The 25,378-nt window shown below is 34.8% G+C and overlaps 4 protein-coding genes across 5 annotated transcripts; 3 read left to right on the top strand and 1 right to left on the bottom strand.

The window, feature by feature from the left end:
• Nucleotides 1–1,137: 1,137 nt before the first annotated feature.
• Nucleotides 1,138–3,270, top strand: LOC120280038 (profilin-1-like). Its single transcript, XM_039286736.1, has 3 exons — nucleotides 1,138–1,298; nucleotides 2,414–2,551; nucleotides 2,977–3,270. The coding sequence occupies exons 1-3, from the start codon at nucleotides 1,176–1,178 to the stop codon at nucleotides 3,109–3,111; spliced, it is 396 nt and encodes a 131-aa protein (XP_039142670.1). The 5' UTR covers nucleotides 1,138–1,175; the 3' UTR covers nucleotides 3,112–3,270.
• Nucleotides 3,271–5,259: 1,989 nt separating this feature from the next.
• Nucleotides 5,260–8,157, top strand: LOC120280789 (profilin-2). The gene is made up of 3 exons (XM_039287733.1): nucleotides 5,260–5,543; nucleotides 6,775–6,912; nucleotides 7,813–8,157. Exons 1-3 carry the CDS (start codon nucleotides 5,421–5,423, stop codon nucleotides 7,945–7,947), a joined length of 396 nt encoding a protein of 131 aa, XP_039143667.1. The 5' UTR covers nucleotides 5,260–5,420; the 3' UTR covers nucleotides 7,948–8,157.
• Nucleotides 8,158–11,609: 3,452 nt separating this feature from the next.
• Nucleotides 11,610–14,495, bottom strand: LOC120280945 (uncharacterized protein DDB_G0287625-like). Of its 2 annotated transcripts, none has more exons than XM_039287913.1 (4): nucleotides 14,286–14,495; nucleotides 12,800–13,290; nucleotides 12,530–12,715; nucleotides 11,610–12,437 (listed from the first exon to the last, which is right to left on the bottom strand). In XM_039287913.1, exons 2-4 carry the CDS (start codon nucleotides 13,286–13,288, stop codon nucleotides 11,730–11,732), a joined length of 1,383 nt encoding a protein of 460 aa, XP_039143847.1. In that variant the 5' UTR covers nucleotides 13,289–13,290; nucleotides 14,286–14,495; the 3' UTR covers nucleotides 11,610–11,729. The 2 variants fall into 2 exon arrangements, with proteins under 2 accessions (XP_039143847.1, XP_039143846.1); XM_039287912.1 differs by lacking the exon at nucleotides 14,286–14,495 and adding an exon at nucleotides 13,777–13,965.
• Nucleotides 14,496–22,920: 8,425 nt separating this feature from the next.
• Nucleotides 22,921–24,532, top strand: LOC120280985 (protein DETOXIFICATION 51-like). The gene has a single exon (XM_039287942.1). The coding sequence runs from the start codon at nucleotides 22,956–22,958 to the stop codon at nucleotides 24,501–24,503; it is 1,548 nt and encodes a 515-aa protein (XP_039143876.1). The 5' UTR covers nucleotides 22,921–22,955; the 3' UTR covers nucleotides 24,504–24,532.
• Nucleotides 24,533–25,378: the final 846 nt, after the last annotated feature.

The following is a 25,378-nucleotide window of genomic DNA, read 5'->3' as shown; positions in this document are numbered from 1 at the left end:
ATATTTTTTTAAAATTTTCAACATCGCTCTTAAATTTGCTTTTTTTATATATATTTTAACCTATATACTTTGGGAATATTTATAACCATTTGACATACAACTGGAAACATATAAACACATAGTTAATTTATTTATTTTTTTTAAATAAATATGTTAACATAGCAAATACAAGCATCATTTTAAATATTTTAATAGTATAGATATAAAAAATAATAGTAAGAAAAACATAATGACTAAATCTGTGATTAAATTTGAATTAATGAGGTCCCTTAAGTCAATAGTTTTAAGTTAGAATTTAATTAAAGTGGTAGCTAAAATTAGAGGGTCTAATTTTGAAGTATTGAGTGATATTGGCAATGCGTTGTCAGTGGGCAATGCATAACATGATATATCTGCAGTCTGCCAACCCTTTCCCTAATTGTCTCCGATTCATTTGCCATTATTCTTAGCTGTTCATCACTTTCTTTGATGTGCTAATTTGGTCCCTTTGAAAGCATCATCATAACATCCACAATTTTTATCTGCTATAAATTATGAATAGAACTGGAAAATACAGTGAGGAATGCCACTGATATATATACATCAATTTAGAAGGAATACATATGATTATAAAGAATAATATTATATAAATGTATTCAATGAAAAGACCCCAAGATTAAATTCCAAAACTCAGGTGAGGACATTAATGTGCTGAAAGGATTGCCATTTATTTCTCGAGATTAAATTTCATATCTATACACATCCCTAATTTTTTTATACAATGAAGGATTGTCATTTATTTCTCAATATATATTTGATTTTATGTGATTAAATTCCTATTATTTTGAGGGAAAAAAGTTTTAAATCCATACTAAATAATTGAAATCAAGAACAGTCCCAAGAGGGAAATAATAAAGTCATAAAAAAAATTAAGATACTTTTCATTATAGGTCTTTCTTTAGATGGGTGGTCTTGGTCCTCCATCAAAGAGCAATCAAAGGCTGATCTTTCTCCATCAACAGTCGGTGGCAATTTCGTAAATATATGGAAAAAACTAGGGCAAATCAATACTTAATTGCTCCACCTCCACGATTGAAGGGGGACGTCTTCAAGCCCTATATAAGCGCCCGTTTGTTCAGCACCATCGCAACCAGAGAAAACCCTAGAAAGAGAGAAGAAGAAGGAGAAGGAGAAGGATGTCGTGGCAAACGTATGTTGATGATCACTTGATGTGCGATGTTGATGGCCAGAAGCTCACCTCGGCGGCGATCCTTGGTCAGGACGGCAGCGTCTGGGCTCAGAGTTCCGCTTTCCCTCAGGTACGGTATTGTTGGATCATCTTGATTCTTGTTCAATATTTAGCTTGGATCTGGATTTTTATTTGATATTGGATTTTTTTTTTGAGTTTGGGAATTTTATTAGGGCTTTTTTCAGTGGAAAAGGTGTGATTTTGCTATTTGGGTATGCATTTATGAGTTCATGATTGTGTGATTTCGTTATTTCTTGGATACAATCTCCAAGATGCATCGATGGAGAGATTTATACCCAAAAATCTTGGATTTAATTATAGCGGTACATATGAAAGAAAATAGTTGGAATTTTTCCAATAATTCTAGAGTTTTGTTTTGCCAATTGTATGATTCATGGCCAATATAATTTTTGATTTCTTGTGTAAAATCTCAAAGACACATCACTGCAGAGGTGTTTAGGCAAAAATATCGGATTCATAGTGGTGCATAAGTAAGAAATTTTTTTACAGTGGTGCATATGCAAAGAAAAGTTTTGGAACTTAGATCATTCTTGAGTTGGATATATTATGGTGATCCTTATCAGATTCAATTGAGGTTTTTTTGGCCATTATTTGATTCAAGGCAGATATAAATTTTTGATCGTTTGTATAAAAAATCTCACAGATACATTGGTGAATAGGTATGCATGCGAAATTTTTGGATTCATAGGGCTGTTTATTTAGATAATTCTTTGTTTAAATATATTATTGTGACATGAGTCAGATTTAATTGAACTTAATGTGGCTATTCAACTGATAATTGTGTTTTTGGTGTTTTTGGTTATTTCTGATTTACTGATTTTTTCATTATTGGAGCATAACGTGGCATATTCTTATATTATCAATTTATAGTTGTTTTTTGATTATTTAACAAAGTTATGGTTTATCAATTTTTATCAAATGTGTATATATATGTACCACAAGAATGCTAATTAGCTCTAGATCTAGTTGGATCTTAACCAATTTCGAAGTTTTTTATTGGTTTAATTAATGTGTGTTTATGTAACTCATGATGATTTATTCCTTGCTGCTCTTCAATTGCATCTCCAATTGCAAATTAGTAACATTTTTCTAAATTTATTGTTTAAATTTTCTGTGATGTTTTAAGTGTCTTAATCACACACCAACCAATTTGTATTTTTGTAGCTCAAGCCTGAGGAAATCACTGGTATTATTAATGACTTCAATGAACCTGGCTTTCTGGCCCCTACTGGCTTGTTCCTCGGATCAACAAAGTACATGGTAATTCAAGGAGAACCTGGAGCAGTTATTCGTGGAAAGAAGGTGAAAACATTTATGCCATTCAACAGGCAATGTCATTTATTCTGCTTTTAATGGCAGAATGGTTCATTAATTTGCATATGGAGCAATAATGTTTGTACAAGCTAGATATACTGAATATGCTAGCCACCTAATTAAATAATAACTGTTCAAGTTATCTCCAAATGGTAATTAATGTTGATAAACTGGAGTATATTTAACAATTATCAGTTATTTGAGTAATCTATTTGACAAGTTCATGCCACATACTGATAACAAACCAGGTGCGCCAAATAGGTGATTTATCAGTTGTTTAATATTTCTCGAGATCACCAAATAAGAAGTGTTTTTTGCTAAACTTGTCTAAGTAGCTAGTTAACTCTATCTCTAGTTAAACCTTTGATGCATGCTCTCATGTTCTTGTTTCTTTTTTCTTGTTTACTTGACAGGGATCAGGGGGAGTTACCATAAAGAAGACCAATGAAGCCTTGATCTTTGGTATCTATGATGAGCCCATGACTCCAGGCCAGTGCAACATGGTTGTTGAGAGGCTGGGTGATTATCTCTATGATCAAGGCCTTTAAAATTATAATTCATCTTATAGTGTGGCTTTGTTATTCTGCATCCTCATTTGAGCATGAATTCATTCAGTTGCTGCCATAGTATTTATTTCAGACAATAATCTTGTGGCTGTGAGTGTTTTTGGGCTATATTCCAATCAGTTTGTTCTTTGTGTGCGTTAATATCTCTGCTTGGCTTTTTTCCCTTAAATTCCTAATAATGTGTACAGTGTGTTATCATCATCAAAGCGTGTCATATTTAATATGTAATTTGATATAAATTATATTATCTTTCATATATACAGGTTTGTTATTCATAATAAATGGCATGATATTTGTATTTGTATTTGTATTTGTATTTGTTAGGTGATGGAGTGTCTGTGAAATTATTTTAAAAGAAAAAACGGGTGGCATGAGTTGGTTTACTGTTTTTGCTGAGCCATAAAGCAAGAGGTGATGTCTTTCCTGTGTCTATTGGGGAATATTGCCCTCTTGTACAAACTATTGAAAGGACTTGGAGGTGTTTAAAACCTCACAGTGGGTACCTGTGATCTTTTCCTTAGAAAAATAGATATGATTTGGAAAATGAAAGTGAAAACACGAGGATTGTTCTCTAAAAGGAGAACACCTGTGATAATTAAAGAGAATGGAAAAAGGAAAATAATTATTGAGAGAAATAAAAACCATAGATTGTAGATTAGCATGAATATTGTACTATGTTTAAGATGTACTTTATATATATATATATATTAACAAATATAACAAACAAATATAACAAGCATATATACGATCAAGGGCATGCATATAATAAAAAAATTGATCATGTGTATCTCTGGATATTTATTTATTTATTTTATTTATTTTTAACAAATGAGGCAAGTGTATATACAACAGAGTCATGAGCACATGGGTAATGACCCCGTCCGATATAAAGATTGGATTGCAAGCTAATGAATGGGGACCCTTGGTAGTTGGCACCATCTGCTTTCAACTCGGGATCGAGCAAGTTATTTATCCGCTTGGTTTAAAATTTTAAAATTTTGTAATTTTTTTTAGAATACTTAATGTAGTATCTTTAATATAGTCAATCTGTCTCTTTAATCTCTCTAATATAATTTGTCCTAATATTTGAAAAATACAAATCATTCCCTCTAATATAATTTATCCTAGAAGGTATCTAGGAGGGATTTACATTTTTTAGATGTTAAAATAGAGAGACCTTATAGGGACAAATTATATTAAAAGAATCAAAATGACATATTAACTATATTAGAGGAACTAAATAGGGTATTCTACCCTTTTGTTAAAATACAAATGAATGCTATCGTTTTATAAATTAACAATAGATATAGATATTTAATCCATGATCCATCTCAGGATTTATTGAATACACACATTATTGATTGCATTTTTTTATTTTGTTTTTTTTCTTTTTTGTACCAAAATGAGCACCTAGGTAGTTGAAAAAAAGTTAGGATATGAACAACCTCAGCGGAGCAAATAGGTGTGGAGGCTATGTACACATGGGTGCTGGAATCACTTGTATATAATCATTACTTATTCTCTCAAAAATATACATTTACCTGTGATTCAAACTCTCACTACTTATAAAAAATCTTAACGAGTACCAGAGAGTTGTCCATTATTGATACTAGTTCGTTGCTACATTTCTAAATAGGAAAAAGATTTTTAAAATATGGATAATTTATCAATCTTACTTGTAAAATTATTTAGAAAATTAAAAAATATAAATAAACAAGGAAGAGAAAACATAAGATTCAGAAACAATCTTCCTTGTTAAATTATAAAATACTATTTAAGATCTGATTTATTTACATAGTTATATATTATTCTAAAAAAAAAAAAAAAGTTTTTTCCCCTGTCCCGTGACCGTACAAAACACAAAACATGAATCTCGTGAATTATTACATGTACTTAATTAAAATTTTTGAAGGCCATTTCTGTTTTAGGTGCTCTCTGGTTTACACAGAGAAATCTTAACAACAACACACAAATTCCACCGTCCATTTTGTTTCAAGATCCGCGCTGCAAACAAAACTGATGAAGTTGAAGAGGGGTATATTAGTAACTTCATCCGGACGTGAGAGCCACTCATTAAACAGCTTGGAATCAATCGTCAGATCCGCCAACAGCTGGAGCGTAATAAAGCTCTCCTCGATCTCTTGAGAACTTTGACGCCATTGCTCCTCCTCCTCCTCCTCCTCCTCCTCGTCCCTGTCGATCTCTTTCCATCGATCTCCAACCCCGATTGATCTTCTCTTTCGTTGAGAGAGGTCCAAGGTTGGCATTCTCGTAGCTTAACTGTCTCGAAGATGTCGTGGCAAGCATACGTGGATGATCACTTGATGTGCGATATCGATGGTCAGCATCTGACCTCTGCCGCCATCTTCGGCCACGACGGCAGCCTTTGGTCGCAGAGCGAATCCTTCCCTCAGGTATCGAATGTTTAGCGTTTGTTTTTTTGATGCTTTTCTACTGATGTGAATCTTGCGATCTAAAGTTTTGCTGGAGTTGGATCTCGTTTCCATGGTGTTCTTTTTATGGGAATTTTGTGCTTTGAAATGGATCTGGTTCTTCATGAATGAATTGCTTTGGCTGATACTTTGTTATTTGATTTGTGGATGTACTTGTTGTCCTGCTGATGGTCATGATCAGTGTTTTAAATTCGAAACTATTTTGAATATCAAGACTTTTACTGGAAATCAATCACTGTTGAAGCTAATTTTGTCTATTTGTTTATCAATTCTTGGTGCTGTATCCATTGGATCGTGAATGAAGTTAGAGAAGTGTCTTGAATATATTAAATTGCACTGTAAACCAAGTTCCTGTTGTTTGAATTGTGAGTTTCTTTAATCATTTCTTTGATCTTATCGCATTGTGGAGTTCAAGTAATCACCTTCAATCCTTTCATCATTTAATTCATGCACTGCTCTGTTACATTAATCATTTGAAATTATCATAGAACTCTTTACAATTTATAGTAATTTTGCTCCCACTAGTCTAGTTAACAATGCCTGGTGTTTTGCTTTGCGGATGCTTCTAATTTCTACATGTAAGAAACAAGCTGGGAATTATGATCACTTGACCAAATATTCAAAATTTGTACTTGTCTTTATTTCAATTATTTGTTCTCTTTGAGTTAGTATTTGTTCCTAGCAAAGGATAAGCATTTCGGGGAAGCTGTTTATTTATATGTATTGGGTTTATATTATGCTGATGGGCATTAAATTTTATGCAAAGGAGGCTAGAAAACTCAAGTTTCAAGAGAAATGAATAGTTAAATGAATATATCTCAAGTAACTTGTGGGCAAACAATACTTGTGTAACTCTTCAATTCTGATTTTTCAAGTCAATGTGAAAACTTAAGTGAGGTTCTTGAGCTGTTCTTTGTTGATTTATTTTAATGGCAAACCTTGTCTGGAAATTCAGAGATTTGGAATTTGGGTTTGATATAGCAGTTAAACATAAGTTGTAATTTAATTCACAATTCACAACTAGGCACAAGGTCAACTTAGTTCATTGCATGAGTTATTTGATTTTGCCTTGGTTACCAAGGCAGGTTGTATAAATGACATTGTTAAGTTAAAATTTTGAGTTATCTTTGCTTCTCTCTGGTTAAGTGAAATTCTTGTTTCTTACAAGAACTTTTATTTATTCCATCCATAGGTTAAGCCTGAGGAGATACTTGCCATTATGAATGATTTTGCTGAACCTGGCTCACTTGCTCCAACTGGTCTCTTCCTTGGTGGTACAAAATACATGGTGATCCAAGGTGAACCGGGGGCTGTTATTCGAGGAAAGAAGGTGAGGACTCCATGTGAATCTACCTTTTTTTTTTCAATTTTTTTTTTGTTGTTGCTTGCTCATTTTATCCAAATTACTTGTTTCTTTCTGTTTGATATTCTGGTATCTTCAAGTTCACTACTGGTTAAACAAATGTGAATTTTAAATTTTGTATTCACTTTTCTTCATAATTATAACTGACAAATTCTTCTTCAAAGAGGCTTGGGAAATTTTCTGTATATTCAATTTTCTGTATGAGTTGTTGTGCATCTCATATGTTGACACTATGTGTTTGTTGTAACATTCAACATGCGGCTTTAACTGATTAAAGATAGTCTGCATATTCAAGATGCCAACTTTAACTTCAGTCTAGAAAGATTTTGTCATATGTTGGTGACTGGGATAAGAACATGGCAATATGGAATAGGACTATCTTGCCAAATAAAATGCAAACCTTTCTATTTTGCCGAATATTTTCCTGGTTGAGTTTGTCAAAAGTTTCCAAGAAGCTTTAATGCACTTATTCATTTCTGTGTCTCTTCTCTGTTCTGACTCTTTTACTCTATCAGACCCCTTCCTTGTGTCAAATCTTTCCATGTAATTACTGATAAATGATCATTTACCATGTGTCAAGGAGGATTTACACATTTTATGTAAGATGCATCGAGACTAATGTTATGCTTGGTTGTGATCAATTTCCTTCTGACAGTGATATTTTGATATTAGCTCAAGTAATCAGTAAACCAAGAAATATTTTGATAGCAAAATATGCATTTATAACACTGCATTGCCTTGCATCTTAAATCTACTTTTTAACTTTCTCAGATACTCTCTTTGTATGATGGCCACTTTTATTTTTATTTCACCATGAGCAGTCAGGTTATACCTTGAATTTGAAGTCACTAACTATTGATCTTACAGGGCTCTGGAGGTGTTACCGTGAAGAAAACTAATTTGGCTCTGATCATTGGTGTTTATGATGAGCCAATGGCTCCAGGGCAGTGCAACATGGTTGTCGAGAGGCTTGGTGATTATCTCTATGATCTAGGTTTCTAGATTTCATGTGTTATTTGCTAATTCCTTTCCCATCTTTACATGGTCGGCTCTTGTAATTTGACGTGTTTGAACAATATTCAACTTGAAGTTGTGTTTTCTTTGCTGGTGATTGTGATCATCCTCTATCTGTTGTAAAAGAGTGGTGAACTTTGAATGGTTTTTGTAAGCAATTTGGATTTATAAAGTTTGTGCAGATTGGTTGCATTTCTATTCGGCCGCCATTAATAGCCCTTATTTTCTTATTTGTTGAACCTTGTTTGCAAGAGTATTTACCTATACCCTAGATGGTCTTTCACCCTAACTTTTGAAAAGGTTCTTATTCAAACTGCTGGATTCCAGTAACTTTTTGATTTCATCTGCTCCTCTCTTATCCTGTTGTACAGGTACAACACCCATCCCCCCCTTAAATTAGGAAGCTGCCACCAATGGTTGCATCGCATACTTACAACCAGAAATCACATGATTTCCATTAGGAACTCAGAACCATGTCTGAAGCTTCAGCAAAGAACATTTCAGCTTTTACTTGGAGGATGGCCCCTCAATCCCTGGTAAAACTTTTCATTTTCTTGGTTACTTTTGATGCCAATTAAGCTCATATACAGCAACATTGGGGTTTTTAGAATACTGTGTACATTTCCCAGCGTTTAAATTAATGCTTCTTTGAAGACCCTTCCATGTGGTCCTAGAATTGCACCTATGTTTCCAGTACTTGCTGCACTCTTTGATGTCCACAGATTTGTCCGAAGGTTCAGGTAGGATAGCTGAAGAAAACAGAGTCAGGTTTGTGCAGTAATGAGCTTGCTCTTCATAATGAAAACCCTAGTAAATTAGTGATTATCTGATCCTTTAGGGAGGTCATAGAAAAACAACAATTTTAATATTCATTAGATCTACAGATTTCTAGTCATCTTTTTTTTTTTCCAACCATTTTGTTACAAGACAAACATGAGAATCTAGTTGTCCCATCACACAAACCCTGTATATGTTTTGAAATTACATAGTTAACCTTATCTCTAGGCTCTAGCACACATTACATGTTAATCCATCCACACTGATTTGAGGGTTAAATCCAAGATGCCATTGGAACACACAACCAGCAGAGTACTTTTGGATAAGCTTATTAAACCACTAGTGATGAAGAGAAACTCCAAATAGAGAATGCCTTGCAAGATACCACCCCCCATTTGGAGATTCAAAATGCCAGTACATACAAAATTCATGTTTTTGAGTTTTGCTAGATTAAATGTACCATATTCTTCACCACATTAGATTAAGGCCAACTCCAAAGCACACCACCTCTCATTTTGAAATACTATTAGTTTAGTGCAGAGTTTGAATCATGGACATAAATAATATAATAAAAAATATATATATAGAATTGTGTGTTGATCCATAACCATGGTGCAAGGAACTTGTTATATACCTCGTGGCTTGAGCTTAGAGAGCCGCTATTATATTTTATTGTATTATATTTAATATATGTATATGAGTTTAATTAGTTTTATGTTTTTCATGTTTATGGGCTGTTTGAATGATTTCTCTTGTCCTTTTCTTTTCAACTATAGATCCCACAATGATGTCTCTCTTTTCAAAGTAGACCAAGATTATGGCCCCAAAAACTATTTTATGATTGACTAGGTTACAAATCCTTGCTCCTATAGCTCCTGTTTTTGCTTGGTTTGCAAGTTAAGTTACTTCCGTTTTGGGTTTAAGACAAGTATTAGTCCCTTAAGACAAGTGTTAATCTTTTAATCATGGTGACATAGGATTAAAAAAAAATTAAAATTGCATGTAAAACAGAAATCATTTAAGTCAAACAAGTAGTACACTCGCCCTATTCTTGTGTGTCGGTCTCTTTTTTTTTCACCATTACCTAAATTACATAAAACTAATATATATATATATATATTCGAAACACTATCTAGGGAGAATCTTATCATGGCTAACTTAGTAAAAGTCATATTAGCTTAATATATACAAGTACATGAGTTGGTTACCTAAGATCTTTAAAAGTTGAAAAACAAGAAAGAACGAGTACACATGGTAATGATTATTTACTACGAAGATAAAGATTAAGATAAACATGTAACATTAGTTAATCAACTCTCATAATCTCCAAGTGAACAAAAACCTAAACTGAATTAAAGTAGAAAAAAGAAGCATAGCTTGAAAAGCCATGGCTGTTAAAAACTTGGATCCCATAAAGATTCCAGAGTACTAGTACTTGTGATGCAGTGACATCACAAGCATTAAAGCAGCTCTCTCTCCCCCACACACACACATACACACACACAGTAAACCTTGTCACCACCTTCATATTATCAATGTGAGTTTGATTCATTAAAACCATGAATGGTCATTGAGAAAAGGTTGGATATATGCATGGATTCCGGAGAGAAGAAGAGGTCAAGAGAATGGGGAGGTGGAGACTGTAACAAGGGGTCCAGATTTCCAAACTAGCCCTGTGTAGGGGCATTGTGGGAAGACAAAGTGATGGTGAGGTGAAGACTATATGTGTGTCTGTGTAATGTTTATAAAAGTAAGAGAAGGCCTGATTGGGAGGGAAACCCAGAGGAGTACACACCTCCCAACTCCTTCTCATCAATCAAATCAAACCCTAATCATTACTGAAAAGAAATTTAAAGGTGGGTAGTGAGAGAGAAGAGTTTTCAGGTTTAGCATCACAGGGTGGTAGTGGCCTATTTCATCTATTATTTATATTAAAGTTCTCTGTGGTTATGTATCTCTGAAATTCTTTTTTTAGTTTTTCTGCTTGTATGTAATTCACTAATTTGATAAAAATTTCATTGTACATGCAGTTCCTTTTCATTGCATTTTATCAATGTAAAGGTTGTTCTTTTTCAAATTTATGAAAAGTTGTGTGTGTGTGTGTGTGTTAGACGATTTCATTTGATGACAGCATTGACAAATAGAAAGAGTATTTTAGAAAAGTATTAATATTTTTAGGGCCTCATGTAAATACAGGAAAGGACGGGGGGTTATATGACACAAAATTTAAAATGTCCTAGAGATACACACCAGCCAATGTGTTTTCTTTTCATAGCGAGTGAAGAACACAATTGACATCAATCTTTTGCCCTTTCGGAGTTTGGACTGCTCAGCATGAAATTAAAACATAGAAAACTGTCAAATGTTACAAGGTTTGTGATCAGTTTGCAACTAATACCATTAATAACATTTGAACAAATCAGAAGCTAGAAAGTGAAGTGGTTGCAGTTGCACATGATGATAAGATGCAGTAGTTTTGGCTTGCTTTCATGTCATGTCTAACATGTTGGCTCTTACCAGTGAACCAGAACCAGAAAATACTTTTGCTCACATTGCAAAGAAGATGACAAGTTGGAGTTTCACTTTCCTCAAAAGTGTCATTACTGTCTGGTCAACTATCACTATCTTTGCCAAATACATCAGACACCACCATGTGCAAACACAAAAGCTCTTTTATCCTTTTCAATTCATTGTTATCCATCCATTTCAATTCATTATCATCGCCATCATCAGAGTAGCACTAATAGTTTCGAATCATTTGAATCGAGCTCAAATAATATGTTTCGTTTGCATCCGGAAACAAACAAAGACAATGTTTATGATGAAAAAAGTTGGTGAATTTGAAATCACATTCTGCGGATTTACACAAGTTGTTGTTCTATGATGTTCATTGATTCATTGATTCATTCATTCTCCAAATACTGTTACAATGGTGAAACAAGGAAATACGAAATCTTTTCCTTTTTCTTTTATTTCACATTGATATTTTATGTTCACCATTTCCTCTGCAAGTAGTGATGGTAATCCTTGTCTAAATCTCTTGAAAGGTCTGCAGATCTATCAAGCCTGCCAATTACCGCACTTTTGAAGTTGAATGCTTCTTGAACTTGTGTGCATGATCTCTGCATTCCAACACCGCTCAAACTAGCTCTTGATCCAATCATCTCAGTCAATGGCAGCCTCTTTCTCAGACCTGCAATGGGTTCTGGCCTCTGCTTCGGTGCGCTCTGAGATCGAACTTTCGCCTCGAATGACTGCGTGTTTGCCATATAATTAGGACCATTCCCGGCAATCAGAAACCGTCTAAACACCCCATCTGCAGCACTGACACTCTTCGCCGGAGTAACAGGCGCAGCCATACTATTCGAATTCATGTACCTCGGCGTGCTCTGTGCAGTTACAGATGACCGACATTTCTCATTAGCAAAGCACCAATCAAAGTCTTGATAATTCTTGTACTCAGGGATTGATATCCTCGCCGGAATGTTGCAAGGCAAAGGAGATGACACAGATGGCAGCAAGATGTCCTCAGCAGAATCAATCAAATTCGCACTAGTCCTCCGGGAAGACCGAGACTTAGGACGCCCAGTATCAATCTCTACAATCTTCGGGCTTCGATCAAAGCTATTGCTTGAAGTATCAGACATCCTCCAGCTATGAAACTGTCCCAATTGCTCACTCCTGCATTCATCAAACCGCTCCTGCAACCAAAAGGTAAACATTGATGGTCAATCAAGCATTTACTTCACCACCACAATAACAACAACCAAATGCTAACAAGTGAAAAACATACAAGAGATCTCCGAGGCCGTGTTTCTGGCTGAAGCTTGCGAGACCTTTGCGCCCGGACAGTGGCCTGAGCTCTGATCAGAGACTGCATGCTATGAAGAGTTGCAGCTGCTTGTTTCCTAACAAGATATCCCCGAACCAATGCTTGTAATTTCACTAATGCTTTAAGTGCTCTCAGTGCTTTCTTTGCCTACAAATACAATAAACATTCAATTCAGGATCAATTCAAGCTCAAGCGTTTCTACAAGTTGATGATACTGTTAATATATTATACCAAGAAGCCTCTGAATGCAGTTTGGATCTTGACAGCAGCATGACGTTCTTGAACGCCGGAGAACATGGTGCCACGGCCTTGGCTGGTGAGACGGACAACTGCCACGGCAGCTTGTGCGGCGGCGACGGCAGCGTCAGCGGCGGCGGCTGTTGCTGCAGCTACTGCAATGGCGTGTTTGTTTTGTTCTTTTTCACTCTTAGAGTAGAATGAATGTAGCCATGCTGACGAGTCTGTTGTTGTGGTTCTTGGATGATGAAGATGATCGGTTTGTATTTCCATACCAGCATTGGAATCTCTACTGGATTTAGTGAAGCTCCATCTCTTCTTCTCTCTCTTGTCTTCATTGTAGCCATTGTTGCCATTGTTGCCATTGTTGTTGTTGATGATGATGTTGTTGTTGTTGTTGATGTTGTTGTCGTTGCTGGTGTTCTTGTTGTTCTCCTTCTTCCCACCAAGCAAGTTTCTCAGCCATCGGGTAGCACGTCCCATTGCTTGAAAGGAAAGAAGAATGGAAACAATGAAACAAATGGATGGGAAAAAAAGTGAATTTTTTTATATATGTATATATAGTGAGAGAGTGAGAGAGAGAGAGAGAGAGAAGTAAAGAAAAGAAAAAGAGGAAAAATTATTTTGGTTTGTTTGAAAAAAAGAGAGAACAACAACAACCCAACCCAACCCAACCTGTCAAGCCCTCGTGAAGATGTGCAATAGAAGACAAAGAGTGTCCCCAGAGAGAAAGAGAGATTGATAAGAGAGAAAGAGGCAAGTAGGCAAAGGTCCCAGTGACGCCTTCAAGCCATTAAACCATCAGAGAGATTTACAGAGAAAAAGCTCACATTACCAAACAAAATGAGAGCGGGGGTAATGTGAGCTTTGACGAACACACACACACATATGTATATTATATATGTATTATATATATATATATAAAGTGATGACAAGATTCAAAAAAAGGAATAAGGAGAAGTATCACTCACTCATTTACAGACTTACTCATTCGCTCAGTGAGTGTAGAGAAAGAAGGCTGAAAGCTGCTCGGGTTTCTAAATATTCTCTCTTAGGTCTACAAAACATTTAGCAGAAGAGACAGAGATGGAGATGAAAGAGAGAAAAAGAAAGAAGTATCATGTGATACATGAATCAAAGTTTTGAGTTTTTTTAAACAAAAAGCACCAGCAAAAGAAGAAGCTGAAGAAGCAACAAAAGAAAGAAAAAAAAACATTTTTTTTTGTTTTTTATTTATTTTTCTCTCTCCGAGAAATTGTAACAAAAAGCAAAAGCACAAAGAAACCATAAAGCTCAAGTCTTTCTCTAATATAGAAAAGTAAAAACACAAAGACCTACTACTACTAATACTAATACTACGTCACCAAGCATCTATGCTTGCCAATAATATCTTCTTCTTCACTTCTGAGCAAGGTTTGAGGCCATTGACGGTGAACTTAAAAGAGAGGAAAGAGAAAGATAGGAAATGGAGGCTGCTTACTCTTCTTCCTCTGCTACTCTGCAAGTCCACTCCTGCAGGCAATCTTTGGATCCGTGGGTTTGGTGAAAAGTTTGGCTCCAAAGGCCGAACCTTTTCTTGTTCAAAAAGTGGAGATGAGATCACTGCTTTCCGTGGTGCAATGCTTGCAAGGTTGACGAATGGAAAACAGAGCACTTGGTCTTCAATAAGAGAGAGAGAGAGAGAGAGAAAGAAACAGAGAGCTTCATATAATGAACGTTCTCTTATTATTATTATTATTTTATATTTTTTTGAAAATTTGGAGATTTTAGAGGGGGTAAATGAAAATTTTAGCGAGATTTCTTATTATAGATAGATATTGGGGAGCAAAACGTCCCTCAAGGCTTTAAACCCGCAAATGGTAAAGAGAACCTCCTTATGAAGGACCTAAAATTAATTCTTTCTTTTCATGGGGTGTTCCCGAGAATTTCCCTCAAACGTTTTCGATTCTCGACACGTGTACCTTTTTTTGACCGCGCTGATGTTTCGATGCATAAAAACCCCTCGACTTCTGTTTTATTCACGGAGTTTTTATTCGGGAAAATCGCAGCAGAGTGAAGGGTGTTTTGGGTATTTTAGATGATCATTTGCTGACGTAATAGCTTTTACTTGGCCGTGCTTGGCTGGAATTAATTGGACGAGAATACCCCTCCATTGGGCGTTAATTACTCTGTAGTGATCGTTATTCCAGACAAATCATACGGAAGGTCGTTTTCGTAATTTAAGGCAGTAATGACGACCGTTCTCGTATCAAGCTTCGATCTTCAGAACGGACGGCGATCGCTGCACTGTAGCACAGTCCCGAGAAAGAGGGCATGGATTTGGGAATAATTACGGGAATAGGACTCGGTGCTTGAATTTTCCCGCTAAGTCCGGGAATCTTTTTAAAATTTTGAAAAGGTCTCCGGTTAGAGTAACGGTATATTCCTGGAAACCAGGATTAAGAATTTAATATGACAAAAATGCCCCTGGAATTAAGAATGGTGGGAGAGTGCAGAATTTGAATTTGGGGAGGGCGTTTTGGGGATTTCATGAGGTGTCAGGTTGTGATTAAGTAATTAAGTGAATGATTAAGTTAGGATAAGACAAGGATAAATGTGTCATTTTATGTGGTGGGTATCTGTGTGCTTTGGGTTTTGGGCCTCCTGTGGGCTTATGATCATTTTTAAACAGTATAGCAACAGGTCTTAACATCAGACTTTGATCTTAGGGATTTGATTAGGTTTTGTGCCATGCTACATCATCAAGTTCTCAATATTATTATAATAATTTTCATTTATTTATTTATTTATTTTTAATCAAATATTGTGATTTAGCCATCTTAGCTATGTGAAGACACGAGTGAGTTAAAATATTAACTCTATGTCTGTGTATATCTCATAATCTGGTTTGTCCATATTTTACCAATGTGATTCAATGGATTTTAAAATAGTAAAAATTTACCGTATTTAAGAGGGGAGGGTTAATATTTTTTTCTTTAACTTAAAATTTGAGGTTTGATATTGTAACTTATCCATATTTATTAAATCTTGTAGCTTGTCCATGTTTATTAAAAAAAATTAAAATTAAAATTTCATATTTGAGATGTACAAAAAAAATAATTGTGATAATAACAATATTTGATTTTCTTATTTTCACAATTATTTGAGAAATGTTTTAAATGATATATATATTATTAGAGATGAACTAAAAAAATGCGAGGTATTTCTATCGGGATTTTTTTTAAAAAATCACTGTTATTATTATTATTATTATTATTATTATTATTATTATTATTATTATTATTATACTCCATGTACGGAAACTCTCAGGTTGTTATGTACATATGGTTTATATGTAGATTGAGGAAGTTAATGAGAAACTTATCCGTGATTTTGCTCCCATCTTCATTGTACAGCCCTGTACTGAGACATGAACATAAAAATGAAACATGTGTTAATTAAGTGTTGCTGCTAGTTTTAAACATGGTCTGTCTATTTATTTATCAATCTTGATAGAAATAATATTAATTCTCGCTATCTCTTAAAAATTTCCAAGTTTTTTTTAAAAAAGAAAAATCTAAATTTTTTATAATTCTGAATCATTTTAAAAAAATTTCCATCGTTGTAGATTTTGCTTAAAAAAAAAACTTAGAGACTAATAACATCTTAATATATTGGCATTGGTTCTTCAGTTCACAGAGTTCGTACAGATTAAGGGTACATATTTATTGAGATATTAACACCATATTTATGTACATTTGCTCATATAATACATATACATTTCATATAAACAAATAAAATAAATTCATAAGTTATTATTATTTTTTATAAAAATGAAACAATTACAATTTTGTTGGATGAAAAGAAGACAAATCAACTTAGTTCGTTTATTTTAATGCATGTGGTTTATTCACCTTTTCAAAAAAAAAAAAAAATCAACTTAGTACATAAGTATATCACATGATTCACCAAAGATGAAGTAGGACATATCAAAAATAGGTTAACAATAATCTAGTAGTACAAACCTGTGATTCCTAGATAATGATTGTTGAAGGTGGATCATCCATCCTAGGTGGCATTGGAAGAGATAGGAAGAGAGAAGTGTTAAACACTTTAACCAACTACTACATGGGAAAAAAATTTATGTTTTTTTTTTTAAAATAATGCTACTTATTAGTAATTTGTTTTTAATTTTGTTTAGCATGTTAACCCAAATACATTATTGTAAAGAAAAACAAAACTAGCACAAATAAAAGGCAAACTCAAATGCAAGCAAACAAAAGTTCAAAGAAGCCCATTGATTGCTCAATAAATGAGTTCCTTGAGTACACTCAATGCATGATGCATCACCACCACTTTGTAGTAGTGGGAATGGACAAACACCAACTCGGTTCTTAACCACACAAACCCTACAAATAACTCTAACAAAGACTCTTCACAAAAAACCACACCACAAAAAGACACAACCATCATTAAATCCCTGATCATCATCATCTCTTCAATTCAAAACAAAAGCCACAAATGCAAATTAAACACACTCCACAAACTGGCTCTGCTTTCCTGCATTTCAGAAGTTCACATAACTCCAAACCCAAGTACTCTCTCAGCCTTCTTTATCATCATCATGCTTATATATACATTGAACATATATATCATATATATATATATATATCATAAGTTTTAGTTCTATTTTTTTCTCTCTCTAAACGACAGAATAATAATGAATGAAAGGGTTGGGTTGTAAGGAAAAATGGTGGCTGATCACTGATCAGCAAAGTCACACTCGGTCGGTAGATATAGGGTCAAGAGGATGACACCATGCAGACATATGACCTTCTCTTCAAACGAGGAAAAAGGAAAGCAAGAGAAGGTGAGGCTCTGTGATGTTAATGCTTGATTTCCGGAGGCCAGTGCAAGTGGATGATGACCTTTGAAGCATAATTATAGTGTTTTTTTTTTTGTTTTTTTGAATGAGAAATTAACTTTGGAACAATGGAATGGAATTATGAGATTTAGTCTTTTTATCATTCTTTTTTTGAGATTGTTTGGAAAATGTAGAAGACTTCTTGGATTTGGAGTACTTTTTTTCTTCTTCTTTTTTTTGTATTATTTATTTATTTATTTATTTATTTATTTATTTTTGGTGTTAACAAGACCTTGTGTTAGATGTTGAGTTTGGGGGAAGAGTTTGAAAAACATAGATAGATGTGTAAGGTTGTTGGTCAAAGTGTTAAACTTTACATTACCATCATTATTTTCTGTTTTTAAAGAACTCTTCTTTTTTTACTTTTTGGAGTAATAGATGGTTCAATTGTTTTTAATAAAAGGACAAAAATTGTTAGATGGAATTGTTGGTGGAACAGAGTTTTGTTTTGACCTGAGAATTAATTTTAAAAAAATAATTTTCTCTTTTATTTTTTTACTTAAATCTTTATATTCATGTAAATATGGATTTTTATTTGCATTAACCCATGCAGACAAATGTTAACAATGTTAAAAAAATTAGTAACAAAAGAACACAAACCAACAAATATTTCAAATATTTTGCGGTATAAAATATATAAAAAATCATCAATATCTGACTCACATGAATAAAGTCGAGGGTTCAACTCTCTTTTAATAAGTGGTGAAAACGTAATAATGTGGGTGTGTAGTGACATATTTGATTTATAAAATTATATATATATATATATATTAAAAGAGAAATTAATGCATGGACGAGTTAAATGTTATGATATCTCAAATATGAGTTAAGGTGATAAGATATAAACATAAAATAATCGTATTTAACAAACAATGTTTTTTTTTAAATAAAAATAAAACAAATGTTAAATTAGAATTAAATCCATAGATCCATTATGGGCTATATATGTAGGAGGCATAGGCCAAGGGCTTCTTGGGCTTCAGATAACTGGACCAAAGTTCACAAGACCTGGACTTAACTTCTCTTGGGCTTTAAATGGGCCCTTTCCTTTCCTTTCATTTAAGGGCTTAATTAGGCTAGTTAGGTAAATACACATCTTCTTCACAGGGCTAGTGGTTGGATCTGGTTTTTTGTTAGATGTTGTAGATGTAGGGTTGATCTGACTGTAAGTTGAAATACACTTACATATGGGTTTTGGAGTAGTTCAAGTTACACCGAAATTTACAAAAAACAAAGTATTTTATAAAGCAAGATAACTCCAATTAAATACATTCAAAACAAATACGACAGGGTCATGAAGGCCAAATTAAATGTTTACAAATAATGTGACTTCACTTAAGGAATTGATTGTTTTGACTTGTTCCATAACCAAATTATTAAATTTAGTATATGTTTTTAATGTTATTTAGTTAATACAAAATTATTTATTAAAACCCAAATCTTTAAGTCACCCAACTCAAGAGGGATAAGAACCAAATTTCTTTTAAACAACCTACCATAAGGGGGATGCATGATTGGAGAAATAAAAAGAATTAATTTGTATCTTCAAAATAGCTTTATGATGTGTTCAATTATATATATACATATATATGATCATAAATAAAACATGCAATAAGAAACTTAATGGCTACATCACTAATTCAACTCCATGGGAAATGCATCACAATCACTGGTCAACATTCTCCAATCCCTTTCAAAATGTTGGAGAACCAGACATGGCTGACCTGTTTCCATCCATCCAACATCAAGTGGGAGTAAAGCAACAAATTTATATGTCTTATTAGTTAGTGGGGTAGGATGATATATATATATCTAATCCACAAGACACCCACAATTAATTATATAAATTATTCATACATACCCCCACTTCTCTCCCCATATATATTTATCATAAAAGTTTAGACATGCATCAATAGTTATGCAGTAGCAAAGTTTGAATATGAAAAGATTAGCTTTTTTTTTTCAATAAATTTGTGATTTATTTATTTTTATTTTTAAATGAAGAGATTAATGGTTATCGTACTGTATATAAAGATAGATAGATAGATAGAATTTATCAAATGAGCTAACGTAGATCCATCTCATCTCATCTCATCTCATCTCTCATATTCTTTTTTTTCATTCTTATCTGATAAACCTTTACAATCCACGTCAGGAAAGATGCTTAAATTCTTTCCTTCAAAGTAGAGAAAAGCTCAAGTATGAACTAGTTTAAGAATCATGCATGGAGTCAAAGCCCCGTTTTCTAGAGTTGATTTTTAGTTAAGTTAATTAAATTAATCTGAGTACAATGAACCAAGGTTAATAATCACTGTAACATGAAAATGAAAGGGAATTTTTCAGTCAAATCATGGCTGGTTATGAAAGCACAGAGCTAGCTCAGTTTTATTATATATTATTAATGTTCTCAAAGTGTGGTGTGTGTGTGGCTCTCCTAGCTAGATATAGTGTGGGCAACTAGATTTATTTAATGAACACTAGTGTGTATAATGGATATAAACAATGGCATGCACTTGAAATGCTCTAGCTTTTATGCGGCTTCAAGTACGTTCACCGTCTCCATGCTTTCATGGTCCCACATGACAATAACCAGCAATACATACATCTTCATACAACTAGTCTTAATCAGTATATATATATGTTACTCATCTTTTCATGAACAACATACAAAAACTTTGATGCATCATTCACACACGTATATATAAATATTTGTATTTATAGATCCCACTTTCACTCTAGTGCAATTATATGACATGCATTCTTATATACATTCACCACGTATCCCATAAACCTCAAATATATAGTGGAACCTAAAGTCATCAGGACTGTGACTCTATATATATATATATAGACACACACACACTGACACACACACACCACTTCGTTTCTGGTTGGCTAACCTTACTTTATCTTCATATCATCATCATCATCATCGTATTCAAGAGCCACCTCTGTATGGAACCCTAATTTCTAAACTTGTTTGCTTATGTTTATTAATGGACTTTGCATGCATATGGCTGGGTGCATGGTGGGGAACTGTCTCCCTTGTTACCAACCTGGCCTTTGGCCACACGTATATATATATATATATATATATAGGGTTAAAACTAATTAAAGTCCCATGAAAGATCACGTCATAGTGCCGTGATACTTTACAGAAGCACTTGCCACTTGCCACCATGTTGGCCATATTTAGACTGGAAGTATGAAAGGTGATGAGGATCAACATCTTTTCTCTATCATGGTCATGATATTTTTATGCTTATTAATGAGATGTATTGTTGACTAGCTGTATATATATATCACTCATAAATCTTTGTAAGTTCAAAGATGAAGCTTAATATATATAAAGATCTAGATTAGTGATTAAGTATGTCTTGTTGAAGATAAGGGCAACAAGGCATGCATGCTGTATGTATATATTTTATATTGATGAGACATGCTGTTTGGCATGTTTGTTCAAGTTGGCCTTGTGGCAACAACTAGCATGGCTGTGTTTCTTTATGGAGTATTAGCTAATATATATATGTACAAGTTGGTGAATGGTGAAGCTCAGAAAATGATGTTAATTTTGAGGATCATTCAGAAATATGAATAGGTACCACATGTATCTTTAGATATAAATATATTTTTTGCCCATACTGTTGTCATCTTATTTTATTTTATTTTATCATCACAATGATGCATATATAGTTCTTGGCCAATATTCTACTTTCAACTTAATTATCAAACCATAAAATGTACATGAAAGTACAGAGGAAAGGATGTTGGGTGTTTGAAAAGTAATTGAAAATGCAACAATTTGTTACATATCTATGTAGTTTTAAAATAGTAATACTCTTATATTAGTTTTTCAAGTGAGACTGATTAATATCACTAGCTCTCTCCTTTTTATTATATGGTTTGAATGATATATAATTCTATTATAAGATTGTAGACCCAAGTAGAACATAGAAAAGGTTGAGGTACATCAAAGAAATTAACTTTATGTAGGACCCTTAAACTTGATGAAAAAATCAAAAAGAACTCAAACACTAGACTAAGGATCACCAATCAAACCGTCCAACTTTTAAGTTGAGCGTACAATATTCTCCATTAAAAACATAAATAAAATTGTCAAATAATATTCCCTTTTCATAAGGTTCACAATTTAAACAATCCTCTTTCTTTTAAATGCGCTCCTCAAATTAATTAATACATGATAGTAATATATTTCAAAAATTACCAATTGCATTTTGTAAAGTTTATTAGCCTCAATAATTACTCAACTAATATAAGGTTTTAATGTAAGATTGATCAAATCAGCTCCAATAAATTTTGGTCAATCTCAACTCTTATACTAATTATTTTTTTACCTTAATAAACTTTCAATGCATTGTGTATCTACTCATGCAAATATAATTCAATTACTCATTTTACATGCTACAAGAGCAAAATCACATAAAACACAAACACTATAAATTTTCAATATTAAAATATCTAATACCCTCTTATTTAAAATATCACACAAATTAATAATCAATAAACAAAATTTCAATTTAATGCTCCTCTCAAATATTTGACATTAACACTAGTGTCAAATATCATTGTTTGCATTGTGAAAATAATCTCCATGTAAAACTTTTCTTCAACTTATAAAAAGGTTAATTATTATTATTCCGCATAAATCCTCATATCACATCCCATAAATTTTAGCCAATAGCAACACTCTCCACCTTTCAAAATCCAAATCCAAATCCAATCCTAAGTACGTACATGCATATGCTGTTCACACACATAAAGTTAATTAGAACATTCAGTCTGACTCATTTGAGCATGTACAAGTATAATACATATATACACACACAAAGTCCTCTATAAGACTTATTGGCAAACATAAAGCAAGAATCTAGCCTCCCCAAAAACAAAACAACAAATGTACTACAGAAGCAAAATTTTATTTTTAAAAAAAGGTCTCATACCTTCTCATAGTCTCATTGATTCATTCAAATATAACCCAAAGAAAAGAAGTTCAAAGTCAGTGCACAACTTTCCTCTTTGGGCAACACCCAAATAAATAAAAAAATAAAATAAAATAAAATCAAACACTCTCAAACCCATGCATTGTCTCCCTCCTTCCCCCCTCTTTCCATTCATTGCCCCTCTCTATATATACTGCTTCCAAACTCCAAACAACCAAACATTTCCCCTTCCCATTTCTCACACATCCCCATCCTTTAATTTACCTTTCCCAACCTAACCAATATAATGCACTCCATTACCACCCCAAACAATGACAACAACAACAACAACAACAACAACAACAACATCAATGTTTTCCAAGAAGCAACATCACTTTTAAACCTCTCACTCCCCATAGCACTCACTGCTCTCCTTCTCTACTCTCGTTCCATCATCTCCATGCTCTTCTTAGGCTCTCTCGGCGACCTCCCTCTAGCCGCCGGCTCCCTTGCCATCGCCTTCGCCAACATCACCGGCTACTCCATCCTTTCCGGCCTCTCTCTCGGCGCCGAACCTCTCTGTTCCCAAGCCTCCGGTGCTTCCCGCCCTGACCTTCTCTCACTCTCTCTCTTCCGTTCCTCTCTCCTTCTCCTCTCTATCTCCCTCCCTCTCTCCCTCCTCTGGCTCAACTCCTCCAAGATCCTCACTTTCTTCAATCAAGACCATGATATTTCTCTTCTCTCTCAAAGCTACCTCCTTTTCTCCCTCCCTGACCTCTTTTCCTTCTCTCTCATTAACCCCATCCGCATCTACCTCCGTTCCCAATCCATCACTCGTCCGCTAACCCTCTCCGCCGCCATCTCCGCCGCCGTTCACCTCCCCGCCAACCTCATCGCCTCAAAACTCCACCTTGGTGTCCCCGGCGTCGCCGCCGCCTCTGCCACCTCCAACCTCTTCATGCTTCTCACTCTCCTCCCTTTCGCCCGCCAAACCCGTTATCCCAGCATCCGAGATTGCCTTACCGGGTGGGGCCCGTTAGCCCGTCTCGCGGCCCCAAGCTGCGCTTCAGTTTGCTTAGAGTGGTGGTGGTACGAGCTCCTCATCATCCTTTGCGGGCTTTTACCCGACCCGAAACCCGCTATCGCCGCCATGGGCGTTCTAATCCAAACCACTGCTTTGGTCTACGTGTTCCCCTCTTCGTTGGGTTCGGGCGCTTCGGCCCGGGTTGGAAACGAGCTCGGTGCGAACAGGCCCGGTCGAGCCAGGTCAGCAGCTAGAGTCGCTGTTGGGCTTGCGGGTTTATTGGGCTTCATCGCAATGGGCTTTGCTGCCGGAGTTAGGCAACGGTGGGGCCGGATGTTTACTCAGGACGGGGAGATCGTGCGGCTGACAGCTGCTGCGTTGCCGATCGTAGGGCTGTGCGAGGTCGGTAACTGTCCTCAAACGGTTGGGTGCGGTGTGTTGCGTGGGAGTGCCAGGCCGGCACATGCGGCCCGGATAAATTTGGGTGCGTTTTATTTGGTGGGAATGCCGGTTGCGGTTGGACTAGGACTTGGGCTTGGTCTTGGGTTTTGTGGGCTTTGGATGGGCTTGCTTGCTGCCCAGATATGTTGTGCTGGGTTTATGATTTATATAGTGGGGACCACTGATTGGGAGGCTCAGGCTCGTAGGGCCCAGTTGCTCACTTATGGGAATATTGAGGTTCACAACTGTGACTTGAAGATTATGGAGGAAGGGAAAGGTTTGGTTGATGAGAAGGGAGTTGATGAAGATGGAGATGAAGATGAAGATAGAGATGAGGAGGTTTGTTTTCAACCGTTGATTGAAAATAAGATGTCCGTGATGGAGAGATGAATGGCTGTAAATTAACAATAGAGATTAGAACAGAGAACGTTATGTTTTTTTCTTAATTTTTCCTTTTTTTTGTTATATATATATATACAGTATTTATAGCTACAATTTTCTAGAAGATCACTCTTGCAATATATTTCATTCTTCCTCCCAACTCCAAGGTTGATTCCATCTGAAATTTGTCCATATTTCTTAAAAAAAAAATTAATCTAAAAGATATATAAAGAACACTATGGATGTCCTTTCAGCTTAGGTGAGCAAAGTTGAGATAGTACTGCATGATCTTTGTACAAATTAATCAATTAAAAAAAACACTGCCTCCATCTTTTTTTTTTTAATTGTTAATGTAAACATAAACTGTCAACTGGTGATGCAACCATTGGAGGATGAATCAGACAGAGTTGAGAGAAAAAGACAAGTATAATATATATTTATTTAAAGACAAAATATGAACACCATGAAAAGCATTATGAATTAGTCCAATGGTTTTACATTAGTTTATGTTGTAAGGATGCTCATCCTGATAGCAAGGATCTTGCCGGCCTAAGAATAACATGCCATGATGCACCAGAGAGAGACCTGTCAAATGAGCAACTTGCACCAACCTTCCAAAACCAATGAAATGGATGGCAATGGAATGGAGAGCTAGCTAGCTGCATATCATCAACAAAACTTTGTTTTCATCTGTGCATGCTTGGACCACTGCACCATCTCCTATAAAAGACAACTTTTGCACCTTTCATTCCCAGCTATAAAATGATCTACCTAGGTTAGGTAAATATCAAGAGCAACAGTACCAAAAGAACACTACTGTATACATATATATTAATTAATATATATAAATATATATAAATATCTGAAACTTTTGCATGCATGCA

This window comes from Dioscorea cayenensis, chromosome 17 (genome assembly GCF_009730915.1).
Source record: "Dioscorea cayenensis subsp. rotundata cultivar TDr96_F1 chromosome 17, TDr96_F1_v2_PseudoChromosome.rev07_lg8_w22 25.fasta, whole genome shotgun sequence".
In the NCBI taxonomy this organism is placed as follows: domain Eukaryota; kingdom Viridiplantae; phylum Streptophyta; class Magnoliopsida; order Dioscoreales; family Dioscoreaceae; genus Dioscorea; species Dioscorea cayenensis.
This window is presented reverse-complemented; position numbering and strand designations above follow the sequence as displayed.